Genomic DNA, 12,196 nt, shown 5'->3' with positions numbered 1-12,196 from the left:
TTTATTTACTTATACATGAGAATGCTTAATATTCCTTTCATTATTTGATAAGCCGTATATAGCACACCAATCTTTCCAGGTTGTGCGTCAAAAAGATACTGTAGCCTTCATTTTGTATTCATGAAACATCCTGTTCTTTTGAAAACTGTCCTGGTTAATAACTAATGATGAGGTACAGGTACTTAACAGCAATAATGTATAGTGATGTTTGTGTATCTAACTCTTCAAGGCCTATCAGACTTGATGTGTGACTACCAAGAAGACAAACAGCAGGTATATGTAATGTAGCTTATGTGCTTATTTATGTCAGTATTATTATAATGTCAATCTTCCCACCTAATAATTATTTGGTAGACATAAAGTTAATATATAGTAATTTAATAGCTATAAACTAACCTCAGTAAGGTTATAATGTAAAACTGTTTTTATATACATGTTTACTATCAATTGATATTTGTCAATATCACATGAATGAGGATGGAGTAGATATTACACACAAATATAGATTTCATACCATATGGAACTACATTTTTTTATGTGAAAAGAGACTGCAAATCCACAAAAATGGTTTAACAGATATATGCACTAAAGAAGAAACAGGGTTGTGTCTTACATCGTAATTTGCTTTTTTTAAAATATTTATTGTATTGAAAATAACCAGCCCAGATTCATACTCCAACACTAATGCACATTAAAGTTGGCTGCCAAGCAGAGAGTTCAGATTGCAGGTTGACCGCACTGTGTACTCTGGAGTTTGAACTGCTCATTCAAACTTGCCGAGTCTAAACTTCGTACTAAGTACGCCAGTCCATACTTCGCATACTAGCTATTGAGAAAGGCCATATACGCACACCAGTTTGGATTATCTACGTGGTTTCTTGGGATTGGGTCTTGTGTGGTTATTGTCAAGAATCTCATACTGAGGAATGATGCAGTGTCGAGGCAGGGATGAGGGATCAAGTCTTGGTATGGATTGATATTCCTTAGACTGATAAAATGGTCCAACCATATTGTTATAGATCGAATACACTCCACTTTTATCCTCTACCACCACATCCTTTTTAACTGCTGAACAGGACGGAATGGGCGGCATTTTGCCTGGAACAGGTTTAGGAGAAAAATTTAACTGTTGCTTTTTCTTAACATTTTTTGGTAGGAGCCGAGGAATAACAATTTTACATTGCTTGTTATTGACAGGCCTCCTGGGACTTGTTTCCCTGTCAGGTTGCTTTGGAGAGCTGTTTGTTTGGACCATTACATCACATTGCTGGTCGATTCCTGGCCCTGTTTGTGCTGGGACCTGAACAACATCAGCCTCCTGTGAAAATTTTAATTACAGATATTGATATACATGCTGTAAACCATATGGATACAAGGAAGACCTATCGATAGTAGCATACCTGTTGTGCAGAAGTAGGGTGAGATAATTGAGGAGTAGCAATGACAACAGGCATACATCCTCGAGCCCAGGAATCGCAGACTGCTGGCATTGGCTCTGAGTTCTCAGTTTTAGATGCTACCTCTGGTCCTTCTCCCTCATCTGGGCAAATGATTTGTTGCTCTAAAATCTGTGTGAGGTAGTTCTTGGCCCAAGATGCGGACAAAGGTACTAGCTGAAAAGCAAGGATAAGCAACATCATGGATGTTACATATGCATGTATTATATTATCTCATAAAGTGGTAAAATAAAGTAAAATCAAAATAAAACAAATGTGGACCTTCACATTTTTACCTCTCTTTCAATGTACACCTTCAAACAGCCATCCATAACTTTGCTCAACAGTTCATCCATAGTGTCCCCCACTATCTCATCAGTGTCCTCGTGGACCAACGTATTCATCCACTGGGTTTGGGTTAAGCGACCAGGAATAATTTCCAGCTCCTGAGTTGGAGGTGGGGCCACTGGGACAGGTGACATACGTCTACTCTTGCTGGCTTGGGACTTGACTGCAGAGCGGGGCATCTTTGCTTAGAGGCTGAATCAACCGAAAATTAAAAGAAACTGGCAAATAACAAATGTTTGATGATAAAGAATGAGATAATGTTGATGATTAACAACTATCACATGGGCCAAGATTGGTCAAAATTAAGAAGCATCTCCATCATCAAAGTTAAAAGATGAGATTTAAGTTGCTACATCAAAGGTGAACCAATTTCAAGAAGTATGCAAGCCTCAAAAACTGTAAACAGATTGACACAGTAGATGGCTTTAAAGCACTTTGATGTTGGTGGCCACCCACCAATAAACCAAACAAAGACGAAGAAGAAACAAAGGAGGTCAGCAGTGGCCTTTTCAATTACATTTTTTCAATTTATTTGTTGAGTGCGAAATCATAATATACATTAAGAACATCGACCAGTCCATGCTCCCTGACAAGCTAAAGCTCAGGGGCCTCATTTATAACCATTATGTATGCATCTTTCAGACCCCATTTGGTGCATATGCCACTTCTCACGCAAACATTGACATTTATGAAAACCAACTTGATGGGAGAATGTGCACAGTTGTATGCAACCCTTACGTACGAACATTTTGGAGACGGGAAAGTGGCAATGCAGACTTAAGGCAGTGCTTTAAAGCCAGATTATTGATCCACTTCACCATTAACTTTAAAACCATAAGCATTAATTGTGCTCGTGTGACATAAGAACCTTCAGTTGTAAAAACAAAACAACTTAAAGCAAAAGTAAAATAGCATAAAATAACAGAACCAAGTGATAAATAGTTCTTAATTATATCTTCAACACTGTGCCAGTATCACGAGAATATAGTATACACAATTTACAAAAATAAAAATAAAATTGTTGATCTTTAAACTTCTTTTTTCAAATGATGTCTCTGAGTGGAGGTTAGGATGCCACTGATGATGAGGTATTGAGTGTTTAGCATCTATGATCATTTCCTGACCCATGGTGATGACTGACTCATCAGCTGATATGGATTCTAAAGAGCTTGGTGTAACCTTGGGATGCACCACAAGGATCATTTTTGGTTAAAGTCTTAAGTCGTTCAAACTTTGGTTTAACATGATCAAAATGGGGGTGCTTTTAAAAATTGCAGTATTTTACTCAAGCAATACAGGGACAGTGGATGATGGGAAAGTATAGAGAAAAGTGAGATCAGCTGGAAGGACCTGTGCCCAAATCATTTGATGATCCTAAGGTACACAACTGAAGATATGTTTCGAACCTCCGCTGGTGGTCGCTTACATCTGCTAACATAAGCTGGAGGTTGACATCTTAAGTAGTGCGGTAGACCTTCAAACATACAAAGGATATTCTCTTTCTTGCAACCATTGACACACATGACATCCATCTATCAAATGTACAATACAAACTAAAATATGTTTTACATTTTTTAAACTACTAGTGAACATGACTACTGAACATGACTGAGTTTTACTGTCTAGATGTAGTCATGTTCACCCAGACAAGCCAGACAACCCCCCACTCACACACACCAGGTCCAAAAGACCCTTAATGAACTGTAAGCAGACTTAGTGGAGCACCCTGGTCCCTGGGTCCTTGAACCTGAGCTGTGTGCTCTGCCTGGGGCATTGGAGCTGTGCAAGGCTCCACTGCTGCCTTCTTAAACATCAAATATTGATGATATGTGATATGGAACTTCACTTATTTGTTATGTAGGTGTAGAAAATAAACTGTAAAATCCAAAGAAATGATTTAACAGATAAGAGAGTGTACTGTTACGAAACATACAAAGATAGAGAGACATGCTAATAGGGCACGCCTCCTCTCCAACCCCCGTTGCATTCTGGTTCTTCTCTTCTGCCTCTCTATACAGAAGGCCAACAGCAATAGCAAGCTGAATCTGTTCCATTTTGTCATTTTTCTTACTATGTAAAATTTTGTTTCTCATTTATTACATGAACCAACAAACAACCACTATCTTCCACAGCTCAATTTCTACCAATGGCCACTTATATGTGGACTACAGATCTGAAAATATATATACATACATATATAAATATTTTTATATGAATACGAAAAAAGAAACATTAACAGTAAAAAGTCATTGCAGTAATGTGGATACCATCACAGCCCTACGTGAGAGGGTTACTTGCTACCATCTTGGGATCCCTCAGAGTTACACCCTTAGCCAAAACCATTGTATCCAGCTTCAGAGACTCACAGAACTCCATCCCCTCTTGACGTTGTCTGAAAGGAGACAATTTCTTCAGAAAGACATCTGCCTCATTTTTCCTCTGACACTTTGCTGGCTTATCATTGGAGCTGGTCACTGGCGTCAATTTGGTTACTGTCCAATCAGTTTTTTGCTTGTTGTATTTTGGCTCTAGTTTGGATAATCTACTTGGTTTCTTGGGATTGGGTCTTGTGTGGTTATTGTCAAGAATCTCATACTGAGGAATGATGCAGTGTCGAGGCAGGGATGAGGGATCAAGTCTTGGTATGGATTGATATTCCTTAGACTGATAAAATGGTCCAACCATATTGTTATAGATCGAATACACTCCACTTTTAACCTCTATCTCCACATCCTTTTTAACTGCTGAACAGGACGGAATGGGCGGCAATTTACTAGGAACAGGTTTAGGAGGAAAATTTAACTGCTGCTTTTTCTTAACATCAATTTTTGGTGGGGGCAGAGGAATAAGCACTTTACATTGCTTGTTATTGACAGGCCTCCTGGGACTTGTTTCCCTGTCAGGTTGCTTTGGAGAGCTGTTTGTTTGGGCCATTACGTCACATTGCTGGTCAACTCCTGGCCCTGTTTGTGCTGGGACCTGAACAACATCAGCCTCCTGTGAAAAATGTAAATACAGACATTGATATACGGCACATATGGATACAAGGAAGACCTATCGATAGTAGCATACCTGTTGTGCAGAAGTAGGGTGAGATAATTGAGGAGTAGCAATGACAACAGGCATACATCCTTGAGCCCAGGCATCGCAGACTGCTGGCATTGGCTCTGAGTCCTCAGTTTTAGATGCTACCTCTGGTCCTTCTCCCTCATCTGGGCACATGATTTGTTGCTCTAAAATCTGTGTAAGGTAGTTCTTGGCCCAAGATGCGGTAAAAGGTACTAGCTGAAAGGCAAAGATAAGCAACATCATGGATGTTACATATGCATGTATTATGTTTGGTTGTATTATCTCATAAAGTGGTAAAATGTTTACACTGAAGTAAAATCAAAATAAAACAAATGTGGACCTTCACATTTTTACCTGCCTTTCAACGTACACCTTCAAACAGCCATCCATAACTTTGCTCAACAGTTCATCCATAATCTCCCCCACTATCTCATCATCTTCCTCCTGGATCAGCATATTCATCCACTGGGATTGGGTTAAGCGACCAGGAATAATTTCCAGCTCCTGCGTTGGAAGTGGGGTCACTGGGACAGGTGACATACGTCTACTCTTGCCGGCTTGGGACTTGACTGCAGAGCGGGGCATCTTTGCTTAGAGGCTGAAATTACAAAAGGAAAAAATACATAACTAATAATAACAAATAATAATACTAATGAAAGGTCCTGTAATTTCAAACTGGATTTGTGGTGTGAATTTGGTTATCATTGCATGAAGGATCCAAGAGCCATTAAACCATCTATTGAGTGGGCTGAAGAATGGTGGAGGATTGATAAACCTGTGGACAGATGGATGGATAATTTTTTTTAGTAATAAGGAGAGGTCTTTAAATCTTCATCAGCCTAAAGCTTCTGCATCATCGTTTCAGTGCTGAACAAATGTAGGTATTTATGTCAGCATGGACTCAAACAAAGGTCAACGGACCTGAAACCCACTCAGCCTTTATATAACCTCATATTCTCCCAACTCCTCCCCTATCCACTGACAGGGGAAACTCTCCACCCACTCCTTGTCTCAGAGATGGACATACAAGCTTGAGATTGTGAACAACAGCTATAATAATGATTATTATTACAATAATAATAATACAACAAACAAATACATGTAATAGAAGAACAAAGGTTTGTGATGATGAAGAATGTGATATTATTGATGGTCAAACCATCCAACCAACCAACCAACCAACCAACCAAACAAACAAACAAACAAACAACCAACCAACCAACCAACCAAACAAACAACCAACCAACCAACCAACCAAACAACCAACCAACCAACCAACCAAACAAACAACCAACCAACCAACCAACCAACCAACCAACCAACCAACCAACCAACCAAACAACCAACCAACCAACCAACCAACCAACCAACCAAACAACCAACCAACCAACCAACCAACCAAACAACCAACCAACCAACCAAACAAACAAACAAACAACCAACCAACCAGATTATATCAGTATCACATGACAAGTTGTTTTAAACCTTACTACTGAAACTAACAGATAATACCACTTGTTTCATCCTGCTTAATAACATACGATACGCTTTGATTAAACATCTTCATTAAACATATGGCCACACAAATAATTCGAGCGTATATGTGACATTAGTTTAATATAAATAATCACAGGGTTATGAACTCAGATATTGAAACCTCACCACTCTGCTTTGTGTCCTCTGTTCCGTAGAGTCTGCGGTTGCTCAGCAACAGGAGCACGCAGTGGTGACGCAGGACGTAGCGGGACGTACGTTGTCTCTATGGCTGCGGAGGACGCGGAGGTAATCCTGTTGCTAACCACTGAAGAGAAGTGCTTCGTCTGCGTTAGCTCTGTATGAAATTATCAAAAACAACAGCCCGGATGGAGGAAGAGTGAGTTATCTAACCGGAAGCAAGAGGACGTACACGTGTGTCACAGACAAGTAACGGTATTCTCTCTTTATTAAAAACGCTGCTGTGTGGCTGGCTCTCGATAAGTTAGCTTGTTGCTAACGTGAAGTATTCAGCGAGTGACGCTCTCCCCTCCTCTCAGGCTGACACATCACCGCCCGCCGTCTCGATGTATCACAAGGAGAAGAGCATCCCGATCAAAAACAGCGCCTCGGCTCTGTACAACAACCTCGGCGTCCTGCGCATCGCCCCGCGGCGCCTCACCTACTTCACGGTGGTGCACGCTAACGTGGTCAACATGGTGAGCGCGTCCTGGGACGGACTCAACTACTCGCACCGCCAGCTGCAGTCCAAGGAGCCCAATGTCGCCACCAGCACGTCGCTCATCATGCAGGTGGGTGCAACTGCAGCAGTGTGTCATGGAGGTGTCCTGCTCTCTATTCACACAGTGAGAGCAGGATTTGTTTCTAGAAATGCACCTGCAGGCTGTGCATCTGGACGGTGGGTCGTTTTTGTTTGGTTGGCTCTGTTTGCAAAACAAACAATGGAACAGCCATGTCTGATGTTAAGGGGATAGTTCACCCCAAAATGAGAAGACACTCATTATCTACTCACCACTGTGCTGATGGAGGGGGTGAAGTGTTTGAGACCATAACCCACTTTTGGAGTTTCAGGGGTAAACAACCAAATCCAATACAATTGAAGTAAATGTGACCGATTCTTTAAACAGAAGAAAAAGGTGTCATCCAAGTGTCTGCATTCAAATTCAACAAATTGAAGTTACACTGAATGCATTCAAATTACAATACAGACAGGGTAGGAATGGAAGCACCATTTACACACTGTTCATTTGTATCTGACAGAAAACTTAAATTTAAATAAACTAGCCTTACAGTACTAATAATTCACTCAGTTAGTGGCTTAAGCTTTTGACCCATAAACATCTTCAGATGCACATCTTCCTTGGTGATGCTTTGAGAGGGGAAGACTGGCCATAAAAATGTATTGTCCGCCGTCATTGTTATGATTTAGATCACTACAATTTCTTGAAATTGGGGGGAATGTGTATAAAAGGGATACAAACTACAGTGTGGATGCAAACACCCTTAGATGCAGTGAAGGACATTTGTGAAATACATAAACTAATAGGTTGTTGGCAAATATTAAAGGGTGAATCTTATCATTGACTGTATCATAAAAGGAAAGACATTTTGTGTTTTCTTGTAACAGGCTGCATTCTGTGCCCTGCCATCTCGTGAGCTGCTGGTGGTGACCTCCCAGAAAGGCATCCAGGTGAGTTTTTCTCTGCTGTCAATGATTATTATCACATTTGGAGCAGGCTCTTTTTGCTGTGTACTTATAGTTATATGTACGTATGTGTGTGTGAGGTGAGTCATTGAGAACATTTAAGCTGTGTCTTTTAGATGTATGAATCTGATGGCTCCATCATGGTGTACTGGCACGCGCTGGATACTCCAGAAACAACTACAGGTAAACTAACATATAAGCTGTGATTGACCTGTCTCAATTATTTGCATGAAACATGATATAATAGTGACATATTTTATTGTTACTGGAAATATGTTGCTGTGCTTGATCCATCTTTATGACACGAACACAATTAAAGACATCAGTGGGTGGACCTGCTTATTTAAATTAAATTAAAAATGACATTATTAAATCTATATTTACAGGATCACAAATGGCAGTGAAGACTTAGGTTTAGTTTTCTGTGCAAGAGAAAAGTATGAATCTGGAGTTTTCAAATCTACTGCACTCACAGAATCTATTTGTGTCCCAGCTCAAGCTGTGTTTGCTCGAGGGATATCAGCAGTTTGGGAGAATTATATATGTGTGGGTAAGTATGAAGTGAAATATATTTTTCAGTTACTGAACATTTGTATTGACAATACAGGGCAAAACTCTGCCAACCTACTTGTCTCTTTCTTTCTATATAGGCGTTTCATCTGGATCAATTCTTGTATTTGACGTTCCCAGTAAAGGCAGTAATATCACCTTGTCTGAGGTGCTGGAGGAGCACAAGGAGTCGATCACTGACATGGCCTCTGAGTGCTCTGGCAGCCAGGTACAGTGTGTGTGTGTGTGCTTTGTCAGTCCGTACACTCTACAGCCTTTTTATCTGAACCTTTATTGACAGACGGTACCTCTGACTTTGCAGACTACATAAATAAATGTCCCCTGTCGACCTCTCCTCAGGAGTGCATCGCTGATCTGGTCAGTGCAGATGATGGGGGCAACCTGTGTGTATGGAAGTCTGGGGAGGAATTTCAGCTGCTAAACAAGATCCATGGCTTTGAGTAAGAAGTTAATTCCATCATAGTATTTGTCATTTTTGGTGCACACTATAAAGTTGAAGAACAATTTGTGCATTGTCAACCAACTAACAGTGAGCTATGTGAAACTCTCATCTAACCTTAAACTCCTCCTCATAGTTCCCCCTCCGATCCTCTCCCATCTGTCAACATACATTAGGTGCTCTAATGTGTTTTCCTTTCCACTGCCTCCTGTTTCCTTCTCATTTCGCCTTCCTGGCTCTAATCTAATGTCCATTATCTTTTCCGTCTGTTCCCTGATGCCAACGATCCTCCATCTTCCTCACTGCTCTTAGCATGAGCTGCTCATCTGTCAAGCTGTGGAAAGGTACAGTGGTGGCAGGTTACGGCACAGGCCAGATACGTCTCTATGAGGCAGTGACGGGGATTCTGCATGCTGAGGTCAACGCCCATGCTCGATGGATAAACTCATTAGACATCGCTCCTTATTCTGGACTGGTGAGTTGTTTAAACCTAATGGATGAGAAAGAAATTTAATTTTTCATGTCTTTTCAGCCATTTTTTGCTATTTATCATTTAAAGTGTTAAATTCGTTAAATGATTAAGTTTGTGAAGTGATTTTGTGGTTACATCTCAAACTAATGCATTTTTAAAATGGCCCATACTATGTGCCTCAGCTTCTGTCTGCTGCTGAGGACTCTCTTGTCAGAGTGTGGCACCTGAATATGACCCCAGAGACAAACAACGTGGAGGTAGGATCAAGGCTTTTATGATTTTTCCCCAGGTTATGTTTTGTCTCTTTCTCTCGATGAAACCTTGTCTTTGTGTTTTTCCAATTTCCTTTCAGGTTACCCATTTGCACAATGAGTGCGTAACAGATACACAAATCTGTGGCGCCAAGTTCTGCGACAGCGATGGCTATGCTTTTGCAGTGACAGGCTATGACCTGAGTGAGATTATCCGCTACACACAGACGTAGGACGTAGCCTTCACCGAGGTTAAGTGGATGATTGTGAATTTGGGTTGCGTCTCTGCAAGAATGTATTTATAATAATCTCTTTTGGGAGAGCTGTTGTTTCTTGGGGTCCTGTCTCAACGTCGCTAGATCTACAAAAGGTTAGAAGGACAATGGCATAAAACAGATCATGTTAAAAAGTGTTAAAGTTTCTATAAATATTTTAAGTACAAATGTTTACATGTATGTGAATGTAGCTTTGAAAACAAATAAAATGAAATGATCATTACTTTCAAAAAAGAACGCTGTATTAATTTTGCACTTCACAAATTGTCCAGCAGATGGAGCTGTGTGTTAATTATTTTTCTAGCATGGCAGTGAAGGTGTAGAGCAAAGAGAGTTCACTAGAGGGCAGGGTGGAGTTGCGTTAAAGGTTATGGTGGCCTGAAGACTAAAGGAGAAACTGCACATTGTGGCTGGACACTGTGCACACCACAGGATGAAGGGCTCTTATGTCTGCCAGTAAACAAGGGCACATCGCACAGGGAGGTCTGACACAATGTGTTTTCAGTTTAGTGGCTAGTTTCAAAGATGGCCTCCATTGCATCATCTCTTTCCTGCCATGTCAACAGTCTGGATGTGACAGATGTTTTGTATAATTACGTGTTTAACTAAATCAACCTTTAATCTTTTATGCAGTCCACTATGTCCTGCATGTTTGTGGGAAATCTGTTTTTTCAACTGTGGTGTTTAACCCTAGGATGTATTTGTTACCCTTGGACAGACGTTTACATTTGGTAAATGGAACGTTTCAGTGTATCCTCAGTAGAAACAGTAAGTTTCTTCCAAAATAACACAAAGAATGACGTTTGCTGAGAACAATTTCAACCTAATTACTACTTTTGAACAATTTATGATGCAACTCAAAGCATCACAAATTAAAACAGATACTGTTGTAGGAATTGTTGACACAAGCTCAAAATGCATCTGCTGGAAAAAAAAACTTGCCAGCTCAGCTGTACTTTAGAAGAAGTTTGTCTTGTTTATTCTGTTAGTTCTCGTCAGGCAGCCAAGTATCATTGTAATCTCACCTTGTCATGACAAGATAAGAAGAAATAGGTCAGCGAGGAGTTGCGCACTCTGTCAGTCTGGGCTAAGTGTGCTTCAGTTCTCCCCTTTCCTGGTTTGCAGTCAACACTGGTCACATAACATCAGCTGACAGGACTGTTTTGAACCCACACACATGACAGGTTATGTAACTTATATTTGGTCGCTACCAACTTGACAGTTATGTTAATGCTGAAGCACAAAACATGCGGTACACACGCAGTAATGGGATCAATCATTTTCCTCAGGCTGTCATGTTGTGTCATGACTCCCTGTAGCCCGGAGTGGAGAGGCTGGCGCTGGCTGGAGAGGGACAGTGCAGGACTAAGCTGTCAATATGAGGTCCAGAATGACACTGAGGTTACATAAGTGTGTGGATCAGTACGGGGAGGGAAAGGTCGGTCAGAAGTCACACACGGAATAAGCAAAGTTGAGTAACAGCTTGTGGGAGCAGAGAGCTGGTGGTTAAATATGGCCTCAGTTTCCTGTGAAAAACGCGCAGGCACAAACAACAGCCGTCATTTATTCCTTGTTAACTAAACCAATAGTGCTTTTCGACACACTGGTCCCCATACACAGCCCCGGGGCCACTCACGCTGTGGACTGCTGCAGTCCTCGTCAATAGGTGCCGCACACAGCTGAGCACACAATGTCGGGGCGATCAGGCCTCAACATGAGCTGCTCTCAGATACAGACGTGAATTAGTGTGGACTGCTTGTTTGTGTTTGCAAAGTGATAACGGTATTAGAGCAACCTGTTCCCCCTCATATTCTCCAGTACACACTTTGAAAATCTTTTATTACGAAAGTGACCCGGCAAAAATAGATTCTCCAAGACCTTTAGCGAAAGCCCGCCCCCAGAAGTCCGATGTGTCGCTTAAATAAAAAAACAAAGGAACCTCCAATCACAATAAAAAGAAGAAGACTTAAACCCCAGAGGCGACATCCTGACAAACAACACACACACAAACACATACAAAGCAACGGCTTAATATAGCACAAAGAGGAAACACAATCTTACCAATCTTCAAGACTTAGAAGCACATAGGCAACTGGACCCACGTGTACCCACGTTCCACCTCCCATCCAAGAGGCCT

The 12,196-nt window shown here is 41.0% G+C and overlaps 3 protein-coding genes across 5 annotated transcripts; 1 reads left to right on the top strand and 2 right to left on the bottom strand.

The window, feature by feature from the left end:
- Positions 1-620: 620 nt before the first annotated feature.
- LOC109633631 (uncharacterized protein C2orf81 homolog) lies at positions 621-2,109 on the bottom strand. Its single transcript, XM_069523908.1, has 3 exons — positions 1,733-2,109; positions 1,401-1,613; positions 621-1,318 (listed from the first exon to the last, which is right to left on the bottom strand). The coding sequence occupies exons 1-3, from the start codon at positions 1,961-1,963 to the stop codon at positions 863-865; spliced, it is 900 nt and encodes a 299-aa protein (XP_069380009.1). The 5' UTR covers positions 1,964-2,109; the 3' UTR covers positions 621-862.
- A 1,812-nt stretch (positions 2,110-3,921) lies between these two features.
- Positions 3,922-6,653, bottom strand: LOC109633594 (uncharacterized protein C2orf81 homolog). Of its 2 annotated transcripts, XM_069523907.1 has the most exons (5): positions 6,516-6,653; positions 5,208-5,451; positions 4,857-5,069; positions 4,643-4,781; positions 4,007-4,176 (listed from the first exon to the last, which is right to left on the bottom strand). In XM_069523907.1, exons 2-5 carry the CDS (start codon positions 5,436-5,438, stop codon positions 4,139-4,141), a joined length of 621 nt encoding a protein of 206 aa, XP_069380008.1. In that variant the 5' UTR covers positions 5,439-5,451; positions 6,516-6,653; the 3' UTR covers positions 4,007-4,138. The 2 variants fall into 2 exon arrangements, with proteins under 2 accessions (XP_019949149.2, XP_069380008.1); XM_020093590.2 differs by having other exon boundaries at positions 3,922-4,781.
- On the top strand, positions 6,606-10,296 carry wdr54 (WD repeat domain 54). 2 transcript variants are annotated; one of them, XM_020093591.2, is made up of 10 exons: positions 6,606-6,782; positions 6,887-7,138; positions 7,975-8,037; positions 8,169-8,235; positions 8,546-8,602; positions 8,703-8,830; positions 8,962-9,062; positions 9,374-9,536; positions 9,716-9,790; positions 9,886-10,296. In XM_020093591.2, exons 2-10 carry the CDS (start codon positions 6,914-6,916, stop codon positions 10,015-10,017), a joined length of 1,011 nt encoding a protein of 336 aa, XP_019949150.1. In that variant the 5' UTR covers positions 6,606-6,782; positions 6,887-6,913; the 3' UTR covers positions 10,018-10,296. The 2 variants fall into 2 exon arrangements, with proteins under 2 accessions (XP_019949150.1, XP_019949151.1); XM_020093592.2 differs by having other exon boundaries at positions 6,610-6,776.
- The last annotated feature ends 1,900 nt before the right edge of the window (positions 10,297-12,196 follow it).

The sequence above is a fragment of the Paralichthys olivaceus genome, chromosome 4 (genome assembly GCF_024713975.1).
Source record: "Paralichthys olivaceus isolate ysfri-2021 chromosome 4, ASM2471397v2, whole genome shotgun sequence".
NCBI lineage: Eukaryota > Metazoa > Chordata > Actinopteri > Pleuronectiformes > Paralichthyidae > Paralichthys > Paralichthys olivaceus.
Note: the sequence above shows the minus strand (reverse complement) of the source record. Positions and strands in the feature narration are given on the sequence as shown.